Source organism: Triturus cristatus, chromosome 4_2 (genome assembly GCF_964204655.1).
Source record: "Triturus cristatus chromosome 4_2, aTriCri1.1, whole genome shotgun sequence".
NCBI lineage: Eukaryota > Metazoa > Chordata > Amphibia > Caudata > Salamandridae > Triturus > Triturus cristatus.
This window is the reverse complement of record NC_140586.1, coordinates 29,698,477-29,720,839: the sequence shown is the minus strand read 5'-3', so window position 1 is coordinate 29,720,839 and position 22,363 is coordinate 29,698,477. Positions and strand designations below refer to the sequence as shown.

The 22,363-nt window shown below is 46.3% G+C and overlaps 2 protein-coding genes and 1 long non-coding RNA gene across 5 annotated transcripts in view; 1 reads left to right on the top strand and 2 right to left on the bottom strand.

Annotated features, from left to right (window-relative positions):
* Positions 1 to 8,144, bottom strand: part of LOC146832854 (uncharacterized) — a 165,819-nt gene extending 157,675 nt beyond the window's left edge. For all 3 annotated transcript variants that reach the window (XR_014960459.1, XR_014960460.1, XR_014960458.1), the window contains exons 1-2: positions 8,044 to 8,144; positions 7,847 to 7,965 (exon numbers count right to left, since the gene is read on the bottom strand). This is a non-coding gene — a long non-coding RNA (uncharacterized LOC146832854). The remainder of the gene's footprint in view (positions 1 to 7,846; positions 7,966 to 8,043) is intronic.
* PMEL (premelanosome protein) overlaps positions 1 to 17,834 on the top strand; it is a 51,024-nt gene extending 33,190 nt beyond the window's left edge. The window contains exons 8-12 of the mRNA XM_085600274.1: positions 15,449 to 15,571; positions 15,834 to 15,930; positions 16,237 to 16,442; positions 16,820 to 16,910; positions 17,427 to 17,834. Coding sequence (XP_085456400.1) covers positions 15,449 to 15,571; positions 15,834 to 15,930; positions 16,237 to 16,442; positions 16,820 to 16,910; positions 17,427 to 17,589 — 680 coding nt within the window. The 3' untranslated portion in view covers positions 17,590 to 17,834. The remainder of the gene's footprint in view (positions 1 to 15,448; positions 15,572 to 15,833; positions 15,931 to 16,236; positions 16,443 to 16,819; positions 16,911 to 17,426) is intronic.
* Positions 17,835 to 19,422: 1,588 nt separating this feature from the next.
* The window catches only part of DGKA (diacylglycerol kinase alpha), a 92,024-nt gene continuing 89,083 nt past the window's right edge, over positions 19,423 to 22,363 (bottom strand). Inside the window, exon 15 of the mRNA XM_085600273.1 lies at positions 19,423 to 21,431. Coding sequence (XP_085456399.1) covers positions 21,351 to 21,431 — 81 coding nt within the window. The 3' untranslated portion in view covers positions 19,423 to 21,350. The remainder of the gene's footprint in view (positions 21,432 to 22,363) is intronic.

The following is a 22,363-nucleotide window of genomic DNA, read 5'->3' as shown; positions in this document are numbered from 1 at the left end:
CAAAACCGACCGATGCCCAGTCTGGCCTCGCCACCACCCTCCAATGGTGCCCCTCATCTTCACATAGACCCTCTCTCATGTATTTAATTTCTTTTTATAGTGCTACTCATCCCAAGTATGTAGGGCAGAGTGTTGGAGTGCCTTACAACACACACATTGTATAGACCATGATTCCTAAATGTGAAAGTCAATGTATAGGAAATGTTGCTTAAGATAATGGGGCTTACAATGTGTAATCATACTTTCATCCATCATTCAGTCTTTCACCATTCAGTCTGTCCTTCCCTCTGTGTGCCCATCCATGTTCATATTCAACCATTTGCAAACCTATCCATCACGTTTATTACTATTCATCATTTCGCTCATCCATCTCTCCATCCACCCTTTTACTCTTCCATTATTTATCCATCTGTACTCATTCATCCACTCTTCCACCCATCCACTTACCTATCCAGCCATCCTTTCACTTACTCATTCATCCACCCAGTCACCTGTTCAGTCATCCATTTACCCACCCATTGAACCGATCACTCATCCATCCTTTCACTCATCCATCCTTTCACTCATCCATCCTTTCACTCATCCGTCCACCCAGACACCCTTTCACTTATCATTTCACTCATCCTTCCACTCATCCTTCCACCCAGCCCTTCACTTACTCTGCTTTTCGCATTAATTATGAGGTGAGCCTTTGCAGTGTTGCAAAGAGGAGACCCACCAAGAATTCTCCCCCCCCTTGCTGTAGTTCCTAAAGCTAGGGGTGGGGTGGGGGAGGGTTCACTATGCTCCTGCTCATAGGCGATCTGAAAGCCATGAGTAATGCATGATGCACAGCACTTGGACGTGAGGCAACTGTGACATGGTGTTTCCAGAGCTTTAAGTGGGATGAAGAAAAATCTAGGGGGGAGGTCTCTCCAAAGGGGGTGTTTGATGTAATTAAGGGCGTGGCTTAAAACACCTAAGCTAAAAATCTGTGCTTAGTATAATGTGCCGCCCGACTGGTATTTTTGTTGCTTCTGTCATTGCACCCAGATATAGAATACAAAATGTTACATCTAGAACCAGGAACGTTACACCTACTACAAGCCACAAGTATTGGCTTTGTCAATGGTTGTTAGTTGCATAAAATAAGCAAGCATTGGCACAGCCAATAGGTATCGCTTTTGGGACCTTATAAGTATTTAGTTATGCAGCACAATATCCTTGGTGCAACATCAACTATTGCATGACTAATCACTTATAAGGTCACAAAGGTGAGACCTATTGGCTATGCCAATGCTTGTTCTTCAATTCTGCCAACTCTAGTTTGGAGGTTCCTCCCACAGTTGCCTCGACGGAAAGGCATGTCATAATCTGGATGACAGGACTCCATCCAACAGCAGCTTCACGTCTTAGGAGAGATTCTGGCATAGGTGACTGTCTTACGTCCAGTGTCCAGCCAACATCTAAATCTGGCGGACCGACAAGGCGGCAGGCGGGAAGATTGCCGAAAAAGCGACGGCAAGACCAGATTTAAATCAGGCCCGAAGTCAGTCTTGTGATTTGCTATTGCGACTAAAACCTCACATGATCGGAACACTGAAGAAGTGGAATATTTGAGAAGCAACTGCTTTACATACTCAGAACAAGAACTGTCCATTCTGCGTTATCACATGGTACCCAGGTTGACAGGTAGCAAAAGAAAAACACAAGAAGAGTTAAGTTAGAGTATGGGGAAGAAAGTAATTTAAAGATGGTGAGGTCTAGCAGCTGTCCGGGTCCAACAGATGCAGAGAACTCCACAGCACTCCAAACCCATGCACTGAAAGTGCTACCAGGCACTGCAAATTGGAGGGCCCTGAAGCTGGGATGAAGAAATGTAGTGCTTCATCAGCGATTCCTTAGGATGAAACGAGAAGCTGGTGCCCAACAGAGCTCCAGAGCACCTCATGAACGCTAAGATGCAATGCGCAATGACCGTACCAGAGCGGATGGCGATGTCCTGCTGAGAGCTGACAGGGGTCAGAAACGAAGTGAACAGGAGAATGAAAATCCCTACTGACCAGTGTAAACCACATCGAAGTCCACACAAGGCTTGAGCAGTAACTCGCCAAAATTAACTGCAGGCAAGGATTTTTTTCAATGAGTTTTTTTATAGGAAAAAGGTTTCGACATGTGACCTCTAGTTCAACTCGCTCTGAGAGGCTGCGCCTTCCCTTGCAGTTTCATGTGACTGTCCGAGCCGGAGGTTTGCCTGACTTTTGCATATAGTTCACTCTGAGCGTGTGCAGTTATTTGCTATTGTTTTGACTTCCACAATAGAGAAACCTGGTTTGCTTGACACGCTGTCAACGTTTCCCAAGAGCTACTAATCTGTGGAAAGACTGGCATGTAATGGAATAATTACATTTTCAGTTTGGTTTTCTCGTTCGAATGGGGAGTTCTTTCATTAAGGGGAGAGTACACCCATTACCCCGTGTTAGTGGCATGCCTGAGGAGACCCGAGCTCATTTTTGTAATTTTTTTTATGCACATTTTGTCCCTTTGTTAATGAAGATTTCTGAAGGCCAGAGACACTGCGATTGAGGGCAGAGTGCCTCAGATCTTGATGTGACATACAGCATGGACAGTGCCTAATCCCTTTCTCCCGGCCAGCTCCTGGAGAGTAATTCCGTCAAAAATGACAATAGCCTCTGAAGCCTCCTCAAACAGCAGCCACAAACCACCTAAGTGATTTGTGAAAAGATAGCAAAGGAGGAGGGGAGGGACAGGCAACAGGGAGGTCATTCCGAAGTGCTTTTAATGTGACAGCCGTGTTAAACTACTCTTCGGGGGGGGGGGGGAAATCCTCGTGGCTCAGATAGAGGGAGGATGGGTCAGAGGGTCTAGCAGCAGCTGCACGACAGGGCAACGCACGGGGGGGGTGGGGGAAACATGACGACCACAAACACTTCACGGTGCTGCTAGTGCAATAACCCTTGCGGGCATGGGGAGCAGAGGAATGCGAGCACAGGCTCCAGGGGCCAGGAGCGCAGTGTCCCGAAGTGGGTCTTCATTCAGTGCATCGCCTCACCAGCAGAGCGGTACATCGACGTCTCCAAGCCCTGCCACAGAAAGGACACTCTGGCAGTAACAAACGGGCATGTTGTACAAAAAACAAGCATGCGCTAACTAGAGGAGGAGGAGGAGGAGGAGGAGGAGGAGGAGGAGGAGGAGGAGGAGGAGGAGGAGGAGGAGGAGGAGGGGGGGGTGGGCGCCTGCGCCTTTTTCCCTTGCGGGAGCGAGCAGGAACCATATGTTAATTAAAACCAGATGGTCTCAAAGCTCGCTCCCGCAAAGGAATTGCCAAACATGCACACATTGCCATTGAAAGCAATACAACGCGTGCACATTTTTGGGGCCAAAACTGAATCCATTACTAAAGGTCTTTTTACTAAGCAGCGCATGCGCGCTGCGTAGGCGAGACCTAAAAAGCAGCAACCATGGCTTCCTTGAATATAATATTGAAAATATGAGTTCTAAAATGATGAAACTCTGAAAGAACTATAATCCTTTCCTTTGAACTTTCACCGCCTTCCTTTGATTAACTGGATTCTCATGTAGCAGCAGCATGGGCGTTTTTGCATTTCCATGTGACAGAATGACCTGCCATAGACAGAGGCTGGAGGAAGCCACCACATGCTGTACCAGCCCAGACTGACCCATTGTCATTCTGTATGTGGTAATCTGCCTACAGAATGACAATGGGCGGGGTGGGGCTGCTTTTGTGCTCAGGAGTGCGAGGCAGCCCCATCAGGGTGCGGAGGCCTTTTGCAGGGGAGCCGCACTGCTCCTTGAAGGGCCCAATAGTACGGACAAAAGGTGTCCGTAAAAGGGATCCCACGGACAACTGACGCGAGGTCCAATTTACAGACTGTTGGTCACCCTAGCCCAGAAAAGGCTCGCTCATACCACAAGAAGGTGATCTCGAGGGGTTTTTACAAGTAATTGTCAAAATTGCCCTCCGTTGTGACTGAGAGGAGAGGTAACACTTAAGCCCCTGCTCCCGCAGCTGTGTAAACTCTCACTGCTTTATTCTGTAACCCGTGTCTGCACGCGTCGGCCCAGGATTGCTGCGAATTGCAAAGCGCTCTGATACCCTCGGGTCTTGCCAGCGTTATATAAAACTCTATATAAATAGTTTAAGGAAATACAGGTGATTAATGCGGCTGCTTGTTTACACAACCAGAATCTGAATGTGTATATTGGCATGTAGGCTCAGGAATGCTGGGAAATGTAGTTGTAGGGAAAACGAGTGTAGTCGAGGGCTCATGCCCGCAATGGTGTACATTTCAAGATGGGGGTTGTCGCTGGGTGCCCCAGAGCGCAGAAGTGATTTACAATTTTTTTTATTCATTCATGCTCCAACTTGATTTTGTTTTAACCCCTCCCATGCTCATGACGGAACCACTCCGTCATGAGCCACGGTCCCATGCTCATGACGGAGTGGTTCCGTCATGCCGCGGCCGCTCCGCCCACGCGGCGCTAATTCCCCGCCTGTGCGGGCGATTAGCGCAGTGGGCGGAGTCATGACGGAACCACTCCGTCATGAGCACAGCTCAACCGTGGCTCATGACGGGAGTGGCTCTGTCATGAGCACAGCGCCACCGCGCTGCCCCCAAACCCCCCCAGCGCTGCGGCGGAATTCCCGCCGCAGCGAAGGGGTTAACAAGGTTTGCCCTCATCGGTTGCGGTCAGAAGTTGTCTTTTGGGGGTATGTGGCGCCTCCATGTTGGGCACTGGATGTCTCGTATATTGGTACCAAAGTGTCTTCTATGCAACATGAAGAATAAGTGAAACCGGGATGAGGCGTTCATGTTTGTGTACATGCTATATAAATACAGAATTGGCAGTCTGCATTCTAATCCCTGTTGGTGCTCTTTGGATGTGTACAGATTCTAATGGGTGAGCTGGTGCCATGGGAGATCATTGAGCCGTTTGTCTCTGAAGTTTAGACGCGTCTTTGTTGTTTGGCCAACAGTTTTGGTTATCCCTGGTGAGGTGCGGAGCTATTCGATAATTGTACAGCGTAAGTCCGTTCCGTGTCCTTCTTTTTTTTTTTTTTTTTCTTTTTTTTTTCTCGGGCATGTCGCTTTTCTGCACCAGACAGTACTTCTATGTCCACTGATGTGTACTTTTAGTTTATCCTGTCATTACTACGTAATGAAGGTCACATGGGCCAGGGATAACCTAGATGGCATTTCTGTTGCAATTATGTGCAGCCTTTGTTCCCAAGGGGTGGGAAGGTCCAGGGCGATAGTTTTACCCTGATGTAAGGGGGCACACCCAAGAGCTGCCACAGGGGTGAGGTCCCGAAGTGTTTTGACGTTTTGTCTTTCTGCCAATGCTGCTGTGAACAAGTCGGTCTCATGATTGTTTCTCCTAAATGAGAACAGTGGTATATTGAAATCTAGTTTGTCGGATGTGAGTATTTCCCAGTGTTTACTATATATATATTTTTTTTTTTTTTGGTTGGACGCAGAGCTGTGAGTGATTACAAAAATCAAGGAGTTATCGTTTGATCTATTTGTTTCCAGAAGGGCATCCCTGGGAATATTGCGTGCTTGCTTATGAGCTTTTTTTGGGGGTGGAATTTTGTCTGGGTATTACCTCTGTTTCAGTTTTTACCTTCTTGCTTCTAATCATGGAGATCAGAGCAGTTCCACCTTATACAAAGAAATTGGCCTACTGGAAGATTCTCCCCAAGGGCACGGGGTGGGCACTGCCGAAGTGTAACAAACTGTTGCGGACAGTGGGTTGAGCATAGAGTAATGTTCAGCTTGCCTTCTTTATCAGTGATGTTAATATCCAGGAAGGACACATGGGTTCATAAGCTTTCGTAGTAAACCTCAGGAATGTTTCTTTTGTTAAGCCATCCATTAAAGTGCTCAGTGGTTGTATCTTCTCCATGCCAGATGACCAGGACATCCATGTAGTGCCGCCACAGCTGTATATGTTCATGGTGTGGATTGTGTACCAGCATGCTCCTCAAACCAGCTCCTATAGAGGCAGGCAATGCCTGGAGCAAAGGTGCTTTTTAAACAAATCTACATGGGAGCTCCTCTGAAGAAGGCTGAGGCCACCCTGGCCTTTAGGAGCCAGGGTGAGCCTTATGAAGCATGCCACTAGAGTGAGTGAGGGTTATAAAATATTTTCCTTTCCCCACTCCTGAGCAGAGGTTTTACATGGGCTCTTTGCACATACTAAAACCAATCAGAGGGGATATTTTTCAGGTCCGTGGACGTTTAGGAATGCTTTTATTTAACCGTGCTGTGCTACAACTGCTGTCCAGATGTACACTTAACTTCTGGCATAATCTTTTGTGGATTGTTTATGGTGGTTTGAAATTAGTTTCTTTGCATTTTATTAAAACTATTCTGAACTAGTATTTGAATATTTTGAACTTGCCTAATCTGGATAACTATTATCCCACACAAGGATTCCTGGAAACTGCTCTACAATGAGCAGGTCATTTTGTGGCTTTTCTGCCTACGTTTGTACACGTTGCTGGATAAATACTGGCTGGTGTTTTGCGTAACAAGGGGACCCGATAAGGTAGCTAAGGACCACGGGTAAATTCGTATTTGTGTTAACAATAGTCCCTAGCATCAGCTTGATTAAGTAAGTTAATTCAACAGACTTCAATGAGACCTATGTGGGTTCCTCCTGTGTCCAGCCGGACAAAGGAGCATTTAATCTTGATTTTTTGCAAAATAAATTAGGGTAGTGAAAACTGATAAAACAAGGGCACAAGCCTGTACCAAGTTTTCAACCGAGAGGGAAGGGGAAAATCAAAAGATAGAAAAATAATAACAGGCAACAAGGCTTTGGAGCGATCAAGGCGGCTTACCATACAGTAGTCAACATAAGTAAGCACTAGCCAACAGGAACCACAATACATTTATACAATGGATACCATGTGGAACTGTTATAGAAAGTCGACGTGCCGTTTCGATCCCTAGCTCCTAGTGTGTTGGGATCATCATCGGGACAGAGGAATAAAAAACAATTTCCTGGTATGAGTAGAAAGCCTGTGGGCAATAATGAGGAAAAATAAGGGAGAAACAAACCAAGTCAACATTACGTGTGAAAATCATCATTTAGTATGACAGCATAAGAATCAAAAATTGGAGCTGTAATTATGAGCTCAGGAAGGGTGCTGCATGCACCAAGTGGATGATGGACGAGTACCCAGGAGTGAGTGATGCGGCTATTTGGTCGTGTACGTGGTGGTAAACTAGGTCGAGGTAGCCGTCTGAACGGTGCAAGCTGATCCACGGTTGCTTGGTGGGGTGCCTGCTGTAGAGCGAGACGTGTACATAGTGCATCGCTGATGTCAAAAGTAAGGATGTGGAGGAAAGTTCGTACGACGGCGCATCGTTTGGCGTGCGAGGCTGTGATCATGCCGGTTGGATGCAGAGCAAAGCACGAGAGGGTGGTTTGGGGGAGAACGTGCAATGAACTTTGCAGGGTGCCTAATAGTGAGCAGAACGAACTGAATAGGCTAAGTCCCAGTGGCGGATGGCAGCTCCTGTAATTAATTGAAGGATGGGAAGGAGTGTCCGCCAAGATGGCGGGACTAGGAGCCGAGAGTGGAGGCTCTGTGAAGAGATGCGGGGAGGGGTGTTGGTAGGGGGACAAGCATAAGGGGAATAACTGCTCACCAAACTAGTCGGCTAAAATGAAGCTTGGTTAAGTAGCGCGTCTTGTGCGGTATCCGGGCGGCAGCTGCAGTGGCAGTCCGTGGATTGGGCTGAATGGAGAAGGCACATTAAGGAAGGGGAGTAGTGGCGGAGGGTCAAAGGAGCTGTGCATAGGTAGCGCTTACCTCAATGGAGTCTTCAGGTCAGTGGGTTAAAGGCAAGCGTGTTCCGAATTTTGATAAGGACCCATCTGGTGAGGTGTTCGGTCGGCAGCTGCAATGGCTGTCCGTATTCCTTGGTAGAGCTGGGTGGGGGGGAAGGCATGTTAGGAGAGGGGAGTGGTGGCCGAACGGCTAAGGAGCTGCACTGATTTGGCGCTTACCTCAAAGGAGTCTCGATGGGGTATAGATGAGTCAGGGTCTGCCAGCGATGGGGACTAGAAACGGGAGTGCAGTGGTGGTATAAGATGGCGAGATTTAGTGAAAATAAAGATAGGACTGAGGAAATGAGGCCCTAGAACGTCGTGAGTGCGGGGGCCATTTTGGATTGGGGAAAGGGGGTGCTCTTGTGAATGAAGAGCAATGGAAGGAGTACATAATAATTTTAAATGCCACCCGAGGTGTGAAGCCTAGGTACATTACAATATAAATTACAGTTTTTAGGAAATAAACAAAAGTTAGATTGCATATTAATACGAGAAACATTGGAACAAGTAATTTGCAACCATTCATGGGTCAAACGAGGGTGAGAATGTTGAATCGTTATATACAAACATACCACAGACCACCGCCCTGCTGGCAATAAAAAAGACCCTTGACTCACGACCTCGTCCTCACGCGGTCCCAACTACTTTCATCCTACAACTGCTTGAAATTTGCCTTACACGCAATTTCTTCCTTTTTGACAACATCTATTACCAACAAATCAAAGGTACCTTAATGGGTGCAATTTTTGCCCCAAATCTGGCAATATTGTTCATGGACCAACTAGAAACCAATGTCATCCTCACTGACTCAAACGCGTTCTTCCCTTGCATTTGTTTCTGGCGAAGATACATAGACGACATCTTTATAATCTGGAAAGAAAACATAGTCTCTAAACTCTTTTGTACATTGGATGAACAACTGTTAAGGTCTGTCGTTTACCACCACGACTGCCAAAGATTCCATTGCCTTCTTAGACCTCTCAATCTTCCACTTCGAAGGGGAATTACTCACACGTCTGTACCGCAAACCAACAGAGCGCAACACTCTACTGAACTACACTAGTAACCATCCTAGGGCCCTTAGACTCATTGCCCTATTCTCAATTCCTCAGGATAAGGAGAAACTGTTCCCGCAAAATTGACTACTTCAGAGAAGCTAATTATCTCTCACTCAAACTGAAAGCGAGAGGCTACCCTAAGAGAATCGTGAAGAATGCCTCCAAACGTGCATGGTACTGTCCAAGGGAAATCCTACTCACCCCTAAACCAAAAAAAGAAACGCAAAGAATAGCTTGTGTTACTACATTTTCGCCAGTTTCAAACAAACTGAGAAAAATGATACTCCATCACTGGCCAATTTTAAACGCAGGAAACCTCACATTAGACAAACCACTTTTTGCGTTCAAAAAGAACAAAAATCTGAAAGATCACCTAATCCGCGCCTCTCTACCCTCTCCCACAAATACTTCCACTCTTGATGGAGTTTGGGGCCTCCCACCCATTATAGGGCATTTCAAATGTAGAAACTGTAATGTTTGTGTTTTTTCAATGGAAGGTAAGTTTCATGTTCAATAACATCACTGCATTCAGCAATTCCTTTTCCAACTGTAACACTGCAAATGTAATTTACTTAATCATGTGTCCTTGCCAAAAGATCTATATTGGCCAAACCACACAGAGTAAAAACAAGAATTTGCCAACACAGAAGCCGAATCGGGTGCAAAACTCCAAACGCGCCCCTCGTCGATCACTTCGGAGAGGCCAATCACAACGAAGATGACATCCGCTGGACAGTGTTGAAAGTGCTGAAACTACCACAACGAGGTGGTAACATGGCCCAGATTCTAAACAGAGAGGAATTGAAAGCAATCACCTATGACTCAATTCGAAAAGGCCTGAACAGAACTGAAGATTGGATAACGCTCCTTTAAACCTTTTTACTTCAAAAACCGAGACCTTCTCTGCTTGAACATTTTTTCCCCTTGAACATTCTCACCCTCGTTTGACCCATGAATGGTTGCAAATTACTTGTTCCAATGTTTCTCGTATTAATATGCAATCTAACTTTTGTTTATTTCCTAAAAACTGTAATTTATATTGTAATGTACCTAGGCTTCACACCTCGGGTGGCATTTAAAATTATGGTACTCCTTCCATTGCTCATTCACAAGAGCACCCCCTTTCCCCAATCCAAAATGGCCCCCACACTCACGCCGTTCTAGGGCCTCATTTCCTCAGTCCTATCTTTATTTTCACTAAATCTCGCCATCTTATACCACCACTGCACTCCCGTTTCTAGTCCCCATCGCTGGCCGACCCTGACTCATCTATACCCCATCGAGACTCCTTTGAGGTAAGCGCCAAATCAGTGCAGCTCCTTAGCCCTTCGGCCACCACTCCCCTCTCCTAACATGCCTTTCCCCCCCCCCCCCCCCCCCACCCAGCTCTACCAAGGAATACGGACAGCCATTGCAGCTGCCGACCGAACACCTCACCAGATGGGTCCTTATCAAAATTCGGAACACGCTTGCCTTTAGCCCACTGACCTGAAGACTCCATTGAGGTAAGCGCTACCTATGCACAGCTCCTTTGACCCTCCGCCACTACTCCCCTTCCTTAATGTGCCTTCTCCATTCAGCCCAATCCACGGACTGCCACTGCAGCTGCCGCCCGGATACCGCACAAGACGCGCTACTTAACCAAGCTTCATTTTAGCCGACTCGTTTGGTAAGCAGTTATTCCCCTTATGCTTGTCCCCCTACCAACACCCCTCCCCGCATCTCTTCAGAGCCTCCACTCTCGGCTCCTAGTCCCGCCGTCTTGGCGGACACTCCTTCCCATCCTTCAATTAATTACAGGAGCTGCCATCCGCCACTGGGACTTAGCCTGTTCAGTTCGTTCTGCTCACTATTAGGCACCCTGCAAAGTTCATTGCACGTTCTCCCCCAAACCACCCTCTTGTGCTTTGCTCTGCATCCACCCGGCATGATCACAGCCTCGCACACCAAACGATGCACCGTCATACGAACTTACCTCCACATCCTTACTTTTGACATCAGCGATGCACTACGTACACGTCTCGCTCTACAGCAGGCACCCCACCAAGCAGCCATGGATCAGCTTGCACCGTTCAGACCGGCTACCTCGACCTAGTTTACCACCACGTACACAACCAAATAGCCTCATCGTCACTCACTCCTGGGTACTCGTCCATCATCCACTTGGTGCATGCAGCACCCTTCCTGAGCTCATAATTACAGCTCCAATTTTTGATTCTTATGCTGTCATACTAAATGATGATTTTCACACGTAATGTTGACTTTTTATGGTTTGTTTCTCCCTTATTTTTCCTCATTATTGCCCACAGGCTTTCTACTCATACCTGGCAATTGTTTTTTATTCCTCTGTCCTGATGATGATCCCAACACACTAGGAGCTAGGGATCGAAACGGCACGTCGACTTTCTATAACAGTTCCACATGGTATCCATTGTATAAATGTATGGTGGTTCCTGTTGGCTAGTGCTTACTTATGTTGTCTACTGTATTGTAAGCCCCCTTGATCGCTCCAAAGCCTTGTTGCCTGTTATTATTTTTCTATCTTTTGATTTTCCCCTTCTCTCTCGGTTGAAAACTTGGTACAGGCTTGTGCCCTTGTTTTATTAGTTTTCACTACCCTTATTTGTTTTGCAAAAAATCAAGATTAAATTCTCCTTTGTCCGGCTGGACACAGGAGGAACCCACATAGGTCTCATTGAAGTCTATGTTGAATTAACTTACTTAATCAAGCTGATGCTAGGGACTATTAACACAAATAAGCCTTGCAGTGAAAGTCACGAAAATAAAAGCACTCCAGAGGTGAAAAATGCTGATTGTCCCACATCTAGCAAACTTATTGGGGATCTGTGTAGACTGCTTCCAAAGGCTTATGGTTGCAATATCCTTTTACCAGGGGCCGAGCAAGCTACGAATGATTCACAAACCACCATTTTGAATCCTTTTCACTACTCCTGGATGGGGGTGGGGGAATTCCATGGAAGCTAATTGGGTTAACAAGTGTTTAATAAACCATTGGTTGTCATTTGAGCTGGAATACCCTCTAGTTAACGTTCAAAGGGAAGCATGCATTTATTGGTCATTGGTCTGGAGGTTGTCTATTATGAATTGAGGTAGCTGTGGTTCTGTTCGAGACCCTTCCTCAATAGACTATTGGTTTGAGTATCGGTCAAAACCCTTTTTGAAATGTATTGAAGGGCTATGCTTCTATTGAGTATGCTGGTTTCTGGGGACAAAGTCTTACCACGCACTTCCATTAAGTGGTATGCCTAATCATGAGGTCCTTGTTTACAACTGGATGTTAACAATTGAAATAATGAACTTCTATCTCTTATGATCCAGAAAATGTTTAGCGGCCGTAAAGGGAATGTTCTTGTAAGTTATGCTAGGTAGGATGCGCTAACTTTTAAAAGCTTTTCAGTCCTCCCTACACTTTTTTGAATTAAACTTAACATTATTGACCTGTTGGAACAGAGGTTAGCTTGGCAGCTCCTGAGTCTATGGTGTGGTTTTTTTGTTTTGTTCTTTTCCCTTGAGAGGGGGGGGGGGGGGGGCGCAGACGAATGGTTGACTGGTTCAAATTGTTTATTATATAATTTTTAACCGATTGATTAATTTGCACAGCATGCAGGTTCACAACTTTTTCTTTTTCCCCCTTTGTTTTGATATTCACCAGGACAGTAAATGTTTAGTTACTGGAGGGGAGTTAACTGTGGGAGTGGTGGCAGGTGGGCTCAATCGATTCCCTCCTCCAAGTTTCAGAGATTCACACCCATGGAAATGGAAGGGGACCAAATCTGCTAACTCGTTTAAACATGTGGGCCGAGTGGTTCTTACTTCTAGTAAGATGTTGGAAAAGTTTGGCCCCTAATTTCCCTACTTATTCTGCTGCTTGGCTGAAATACTGCAACCAACCTTTGTGGTGGAGTGACTTAAACTTTGGGTATTTTAACCATACTCTACGTTATTACTCTAGTGAATGAGGATTAATGAGATTTGTGTACCTGAGGAGATGGCATTGCTAATTTTCTTACTTCAGCTGCACTGGAGTTCTGATCAAATCTCGCTACTTTTTTGTGGAATTTGAACGCATTTGTGATAAAACCCGTCCCAACAGGGGCTCAAATATTGAATGTGACCTGCACGGTAACAAACGTAGCAGTTATTGGCTTCTCAAAACATCCAAAAACCAACGCACTCCATAGAATAGACCTTTTTGCTTTGATCCAAGAATTTGCCAGACCCAGCAGACAGCGGACATTCCACCCTCCCAAGACTTCTGCAACAACCTCTGCACCTTCTTTCTCCACAAGAATAAAGAGATGTACAATGTCTTCGACAGCATCGCTACCAAATACACCCCAATAACACCAGACCCTACTCAGCTGGACTCCCCGCACTGCTTGTGACACCCTCAAGATCACGATCCTGTAGAACATCACTCCAGAGCACCCTAGGACTCCTCCCCACACCATCTTAAATCAAGCCTCACCAACTCCCCCGATCTGTTGCACCATCAACTCACCACCTTCCCAGAAGATGGGAAACACGCAGAGATCAAACCCCTTGCTGAACAAACCTGCTGCTGACCCAACAGTCCGCAAGAACTTCAGACCCATCTCTTCTACCCTTCCCAGCCAAGGTCATCAAAGGCAATCAACACAACTTTCGGAGTTCATTGAAGCGAACCACATTCTGAATCTCTCCCAATCTGACTTCTGAAGTAACCACAGCATGGAGACCACTCTCCTTGCTGCCAGACTACATCTGCACCCTCATTGACCAAGGAGAAACTGCAGCCCTCATTGACCTCTCTGCTGCCTTCAATACAGTTTCATCATACGCTATGCCCAAGACTCCTTGACACCAGAATCCGCGACCAGTCCTGGAATGGATCCGCTCCTTCCTCATTAGCCAAACAGTCAGACTACCACCGTTTCACTCTGCAGCTGATCTGTGGGCTCGAGTGCCTTGGGGCTCCTACCTGAGCCCCATTCTCTTTAAGATGTACATGGCCCTGCTCACAGCCATCTTCCGGAACCATTGTCTCCACATAGTCTCTTGCACCAACAAAATCCAGCTGATTCTCTCCCTCAACAAACCCAGTTGCCGAGCAACTTTAACGACAGATGAAGGCTTTCATCACCTGGATGAAAAGCAGCTGCCACAAACTCAACTCAGAAGACCAAAGTCCTCATGGGCTCCACCTCCTCTGCCTGGGTGGCCTCCCCGTCTCCCTGATGGCCACAGCACTTGGAATCCCCTCACACCTACAGAACCTCTGCATCATCCAGGACTCCTAGCTCATGAGCCGCCAGATCAATGGTCTCATCCTGCTTCCACACGCTATGCCTGATCAGATGCATCTTCAAGTGGATCCTCATCAAGTAAGACTGTCACCCACACACTCCTTGGCAGCAGCCTAGACTACGACCACGCACCCTATGCCGGCATCAGTCAACTCCTGAAGTAACTGCAGAGCGTTCAGAACTCCTCCTCCAGACTCATCCTAAACAGCTGCCCCCCCCCCTGCAGCCACAGCACCAGTCACCTAAGAGACCTCTATTTGCTTCCAGTCAACGAAAGAATCCCCTTCGAGTGCTTCACACACCTACAAAGCCCTACACGATGTGGGACCTGCATAGAACGTGTTCAAATTTGGGTAGATTTGAAGACTAGGTTTGTGGACCCTGAAGGAATCTGGTTTAATTTTAACTTTCTGACCTCTGGACTGGTATTTAAATTGCTCTAAATTCTCAATTCTAGTTCCTGCGTGGAGTTTAATAGCCATAAGTACCTTCTGTCCCGTTTTTGGCCAGTTATTAAACCATTACAGTAATTTTTGAGAATTAACATCGGGGATATCTTTCTTTCACCCACAAACACTTTTTTTTTCTGGTCTTTCATGCATCTACCTGTACAATATTCGGAAGGAACTATCAGACCAACGCCAGACCAGTTTGGGTTTAATAGTCCACGCAATGACTAATTGCGTTTTTTCTAAAGACTTCATCTTGACCATAATCTAGGAGAAGCTAGTACTATAGTGCGTTGGGTTTTTCAAAATTGTGCCAGTTTTAGAGTTGGTGAATCAAGAGGAGGACTGGGTATTGAGTAGAAGGTGCTTGCAACAGCATCCGGTCTTGAAGATGGGTCTGACTGAGCTGATAATGGGTTTGTGGAATTTAACTGAGCTGTGAATTTTAGATTTCGTAGCAAGTTGGCCTTTGTATGTTGAGTGTCTGCTGGCCTATTTGGAGCACAATGGTCCTTCAGCTAGAATCAAAGCCCTATTTTGGAACCCTTTACCCAAGTGACTGGTTTAGAGTCGGGCTGCAGCTTTTGCCAGGTTGGATATCTGCCAGGTTGTGTTGAGGCACTGTTTGGGCCTGGTGTCCTTCTTCCTGTACACACCAGGGCACCCAGCCTGGAGTTGTCTGTGTCCAATCACCAGGGGTTATTTAGCAGATGGGCATCGTCCTAGTAATTCTGCATGTTAACACTTTCATCCTTTCTCTTCTGTACAGAGGCGCCTGCGGAAGTGCTGGATGAATCCCTAGTGCTGGTGAAACGCCAAGCTCTTGAGAACCAGCCTGGTGACTGCCTGCTGTACCGTTATGGATCCTTTGCCACAGACCTGGAGATCGTGCGTAAGTTTTCCTTGGGCAGGGAGCTGAGGGGGTGCATATCTATTTAAGCACTCACCAGGACCACTGTATGCTACAACCGTGCATGGTGGTTGGGCGGGATTTATTGTGAATCTAGTTTATGGTGAGCGTATTTTTATAGAATTTGATGCGGTTTTTGATTGCAGTGGGTGGTGTGGGAAGGGGAGTGGGTGTGGAATCAGTTGTCAGATGTGCCGTCTTTGCCTCTGTGTGGGTTGCTCCTAATGATCCTTCCTGGTTGCAGAGGGCATCGAAAGCGTGGAAATCATCCAGATGGTGCCTGCAGTAGCCGTAGAAGGTCAGGAGAATGTGGTGGACTTCACAGTGACCTGCCAGGGGAGGTGAGGCACCAGCATGTTTGTGGGGGAGGAAAGATCACCTGTGGTCAACTGTTGCTGCTGACTAGTTTGCCATTGAACTACATGTCCAGACATGGACTTTTTAATCGTAACATCTGCTGTACATGAGAGGATGGCATACGAGAATATAGTGCTACAAAGAGAAGCGTTCCTATGCCTTCAGATCTTTGTAGAACTTGCTTTGGGCTTCCTGAGTAGTGGTTGCTTTACATAATGTCCATGCCTTGCTAGCCTGCAACATTCTGCTTCCCACGCACCCCCTCATGGTTCTAATCACTTTCTCTTCAGCATCCCAAGTGACGTCTGCACCACTGTCTCGGACCCAGACTGCATCTCTTCTCAGCAGACAGTCTGTAGCCCGGTGCCACCGTCGGCCAACTGCCAACTGGTCCTGCGTCAGCTTTTCAATGGCTCTGGTGACTACTGCGTCAACGTGTCCCTGACCAATGCTGTCAGCTTGGCTGTTGCCAGCGCTCAAGTGCGGATTGATGGTGGTAAGCACCTTTAACTTCATGGTAGAAGCAACATTTGCAAGGAGGTTGGGGGGCAGTGGTGGCCTGGGGTGTTTAATTTCTGTAGAACAGATTCTGGTTCCATGCCAGCCTTGAATGTATACGTATACATATACTGGTTGTATGGCTTTTGCTGAATGCTAAACTCTGCTCTGCTGCAGGCGAAGCCTCTGTCTCACTACCTGTGCATTCTTGAAGGGCAGCAATGACTGACTTTACATGGCTGCCTGGTGAAATGTCTTTGTCATTTTGTAGCTACTGCCCTGTTTCAAAGGGATGTGGGATTGGAGGTTTGTTGGGGGCCCAACTTGTAACCATGGCCAGGCTCCTGTTCTCTAAAGTTGTTTTTATCCTTTCAGGAAGCGGCACTTCTGCCACCACAGGATTTGCTTTGTTTGTTGGCGTCCTGGTACTAGGTCTTGCTCTTGGAGCTGTGGCATACACCTACAGGTGAGCAATCCTTGTGAATCCTCTAAGCATCTACTCCTGTGTATGGCTAGAACCCACGGGGGGGAAAAAGACCACATACGGCATTTGCCGTTTTGTACTGTCTGGTCTGCTTCCAGGTCCTCATTGGAAGGGTGGGAGGTTGTAAGATTTATAATGGCAGTGTGGGACATGCTGTAACTAGTTACCACATAAATGTGGGGGCAGGGGGTGGTGTTAGATCAGCCCTCACCTTTGCATTGAAGAGGCACTGTTTTCGTGTGCTGTCCTTTCTGTGATACAGAAAGGTTGGTGCTCTAGACCATCCTATGTCCAAGTATATTCCTACTTTAAGAACCATTCCACTTTATGGGACCCAGGTAAAATTTTCAATGGTTACCTGTAACCCCCCTTAAAGTTGATAGTTTGAAATTGTCAGAGTAACTTACTTTCACCTCTGCCATACGTTCTATACTTGGGCACTTGTTTTGAGTAAATCCATTGATCTGGTTGCAACTTAACTTTCTCCTCGTTTCTCAGTAGGTACAAGAAGCAGTACACGCTACTCCCCAATGGCCCGGTACTTGTGACTAGCAGCCGGTGGATCCCCGACAGCTCCTCGTTGCGACTCTTCTTCAGGAATGCCCTTGGCCGCACACTGAGTGGAGAGACAAGCCCCCTGTTGAGTGGGCGTATGGTCTGACCGTGGATTTTCTTCAGTGTGCCTTGGAGTCAACCTGATTGAGGTGCCATAATTTGAAGGATTAAAATGGGGTGCTGAAGGGAACATTTTTAGAGGGCCTCACTCTTTGTGGCTGGTAGGACTTCAGTTTAGTAGATCTGCAATACCAAAGTGGTGCTGGTCCCACGGAAAAATGGCTCACCCACAGTCCTTCTGTGTCCATGGCTGAACTCTGTTAATCTAAGAATAAAACCATTCTTACGAAACCTTGCATCTTTGTTTTATTCATGGAAGTCTTTTGGCTGACAGCGGGGGGGCCCTGGTTGAGTAGCTACATAAATATATAGGCTTGGATTTACCCATGTCCCTCTAGTAAAAGCTTTTGGATCACCCATTTTCATTCTCCTAAAAGTAATCTGCTCTAATGTCTACCCGTGGTGGCTTGTAGAACCAGGGGGTGGACAGAGAAACCAGACCAAGAAGTATAGAATCTACCAAGAGTTTGCCTACTCCCGGAAGGTGGGGGAGGATATGGTGTTGGATTATGGCACAGCAGGTGTATCCTGGGCCCTAATGCAAGTCCGAAATGGGCAGATTCCCTGGTTTTGCTGGGGGAGGGGGGGCGGGTCTGCTGAACCCCCTGCTGATAGAAGTGTGGTGTCAAAGTTAAATTACTCTTTTGGTAGGGTGAATGGCAGGGAACAGAACAGTTTTATTGGCTTCTGTGGTTCAAAGGCAACTGTTGCAGTTGGTTACTTCCTCCTCAACAAACTAAGGTATAGAGGGGTGCATAGGGTTTCTCTGCCTGCACCTGTGACATGGCCCGGATAGATAAACCTCTGGAAACTGTTCAAGAGCCCCAGGTTAATATCTTTCGTGGTGGCACCTGTAGGTGGCATCTAGAATTGCTGTTATTGATGGCGTGTACCGGTTTTGCACCAACTGTCTCACGCAGAGTGAAGCTTACTTTGCGCATAATGAAAAGCCTCAACTAACGTACCATGAACGCTTACTGGGAAAATTTGAATTCCATGGCATGGGCACCATCATTCTGCCCATTTCCACTAATTAAACTGGAGAATTTGATTTATCATGTAAGGTGATTATTTACTTGTTTAAATACCCCAGTGCAAGGGTTAACTCAACCTCTTTCGTAATAAGAGCTAATTATGTTAAATGAAAATCACAAACTACTTACTGTTGCAATTTTGTTTAGTCACTACCACATTAGCAGCTGCCCCTTAATGCAAGATTATACACCGGGATCATGTCTGCATCTGGCAGTGTTGCCAGCGGAAATGTAAAAGGCTTTATCCATTTGGAAGTTTTCTACAGTCAAACCTACAGCGTAAGGTAACCAACCTACCCAACGGTGCAGGATTTATCTAATATTCGCCTGAAATAGAATAAAAAAAATATGAATTTGTAAAGCTCACATTCATCCTCAAGGGTATCTTGACGTTAAAATAACTGAAGACTTTTGGCCACCTTCTCAGTGGCTGGAATAGTTGAATGGGAAAGTCAATCTGCAGTTCACCCACTTCTCCAAACATTAGCTAATGAGATCTGGAAATTAAAATTTCCTCCTACATTTTCTATTTAGGTAAACCAATATTAATTCAATTAAGCAAATGCTTCTAATTTAGTATCTGGGCTGCACACAGCTGCTTGGAGAGCTAACAAATGTCATGACTGACTTTTTGTGAAAAGCCAGCCCTAATGCATTGTGGGTAAAAGGTACTGCCTCTACGGTAAACACATTCTGATTGCATGCATGATACACCTGGATTGTAATTTCCATAGTCCCGTTTCCCCCCCCCCCCTATTTTACAGGATTCCATTGTGACACAAATGTATAAATAACATTTATCTTTAATTGAGGCACTTGATGTCACTGTGGCTTGTAAGGAATACAATATCTGGAGGCGTAGTTCACTTGGTGCCTCAATGAATATGTACAACTGACTGCAGCTTTTCCCCTACAGAAGACAAACTGTAGAGCTTCTCCGGAAACCCCTCAACGCGGTTCTGCCAGGCCCTCCAGTGACTGTTGTGGGTACTTTGTAACAGTCTTGCAGTGCTTGAGCCATGCCAGCAGTAGACTTGTAGTAGGAGCGGATGGGCGTCGAAGCTCGTGGAAATCCTGTTTGGAGTTCTAGCAGGACTCTGGGTTTAGCCTTCTGAGGAGGAATTGTAAGAAGCGCACGGGGTCTTTGGAGCATTCCTCTACTTGACGGTGATAAAACTAGAGGTAAGTGACTCTTGGTCGCTGCTCTTCTGTTGCAGCATTGCATGTTTACCCCACTGCTATAGGAGACTTTAGTGGTGGAAGGACTGACTGGGCTACCCTCTGGCATTCCTATATGAAACCATAGCACGTTCACTGGTGAATGTCAAACACTAGTGAGCGGTGTGGCAAACTGACTGAGGCCAAGTTACTACTGATCAAGGCGTGCAGCTAGATAAACCATGGCAGGGTGAAACGCTGACACCATGAGAACTTCTCATAGAAGTTTTACATTATGTCCGCTGCACGAGGCTATAAATGGCCAGATACAAGATTCGGCTGGCCCATCAAGAGTTGCTGCCTTCAGCAGCACTATGGACGTGAGTCAAGTGAGCCAGTGCAGAGGGCTTCACACTTGGTCCTAGCTTGTGCTCGCAAGAGGCTCCATATGCCAGCTGCTGGTCCTATGGCTGCTCTCCTCACAGCTGTCAATGTGGCTAGCAAGAATGATGGTGATCTCCCCACCCCCCCCCCCCCACACACCTTATTGTTGTATCTCTGGCTGGAATGTTGGTATGGGGGTGGGCTGTAATCTGCTGTTTGATGGCATAGAGTGCTTGCAGGAGATGAGTAAGATAAAAAAAACACTTAAGGCTCTGTGTAAGCATGGAACTTCAAAGTGGTTCTTTTCAGTGCATTTGGAAGGGGAGAACAAACTGTGTATTGTGTGCTAGCATCTAGATTTTATGGGTTTTTCCAGCCTTCCCTAATTACCCCCTTTTGCAAGGGATTGCTTCAGAAAGGCAGTGGTGTGGGTTCTGTGAAATTATTCAACCTTTGTTTGGGTTTGCTGCATGAATACGGGGATGGAGCAGGGCCTTTAACTGCACATGGAAAAGTGTGGCTTCTTTAGATGCAGTTCTGGTGGTGCGTTAGTCTTGCTCACGTGTAACATGCCAAATGGTGAGCTGCAATATGGTAACTGTTGCCCCATCGTCCTGGATTAATCTGTCCGAAGTCTGCACTCCCTCAAAGGCCCAGATGGATCCATTGGATAACACCATGCAGGATCTGCTGGCCTTCCTTTGCTCTCCATTCCAGTGAACAGACTGGCCCAAATGCAAAAGCCAACCACATGCAGTCTACTCCTCGCAAACCTCTGCTTTGTGAAGGCATAACTATATATATGTATGCCCAAACACTTTGGATAAAAATGCAAATATAGTGGTATCTTCCTTTATAAAGTAAAGAGGAACCCTAGAAAAGCTGTAGCGTCAAGAATTGTCCAAGGGCAAAGACCTTCTAATCTCAATCTTTCAGGTTCCCCTGGCTGCAATGAGGTGGGTGCATCACGGCACATCAATGCAAGTCAAATGGTGCAAGGAGGGTAGTATTCCAGCTGGAGCTAGTCTGTGCACATCAAACATTCATGTACCGATTGGTGGCAGCTTGGCTGTTTATTCCATGCTCCGGGTGCAGGCAGGATCTCCCCCTGCATTGAAGACCTAATGCAGCATCGTGTCCTTTGGTTTTGTACGGTCTTCCTGTTGAGGCCTCACTTCAGTGAGAAGAAGCTGGAGGACCTTGGTTGGGGTCCCATCAGCATCGGAGCCTGATTCTTGTGGCTGATCTTGATCTAGAAAAGAAGTGACAAATGAATAATTCTGGCAAATATTTAACTCCATTCAAAATTCTGAGAATTGCACATCTGCTGAATGATTGCTTTAGGCTTGGAAAAGATCAGATGTTCGTTTACTTACCTGTAAAACGCGCTACCTGTGGTGGTTTGCAAGTTTGGGAATCAAAAGGTTGAGAATGCAGCTGGGGGTGGTGTTGAACTCCTTTTGTTTTATTCGACAGTAACTTGCCAGAAGGTTTGTTTAAAGACAAAAACCCGTAAACTGGATTATTAATCTCCCAGGGTTCATTTTTCCAGCTTGCCTTGAATGAACAATCTTGTAGGAAGCTTGTGCCTTCACTTGCCCTGTTAACTGATTTACAAACCCAGTATTCTCTTAAATTATTTTGCTGTATGGGTTTAATTTTGCAAAGAATGCAGTAGTGCACCATAGAGAAGATGAACTCTAAACCATATAAGGAAAAGTGGCACTAATGTTGCCTGCTCCCCACCCCATGAATTGGTCCAAACCATGAATCTGTGCAAAGTTAAGTACCAGTCAGTCAAAAAGCATCTATCCACAAACTGCATGTACTTTTAAGCAGAATGGCGAACCATGCAATAAGTGGAGAAACTGAATCCAAAAATGTGTAAAGATCCAATTTGGCTTTTCCAAGGCATCCCAGAGTATACTTTATTAAAACGCCTGCTCAGCGGTCCAGCCAGCCAACGCTTCTGCCTGGTAATGGTCAACACTATAATGTTGCTTTCTCTAGGACCATTAAGTTGTCAATGCTCTGATTACCTTTTCTGGGACATAGTGGGAATCCTCTTACCCTGGCCACTCGATCTGCCAGGTCCTGTGGTCTAGGAGTAGGAACAGGAAAGGACAATTTAAGTCTGCCAAGAAGGATTGTGAACCAGACCTAACCTCTTGTGCTTCATACTAT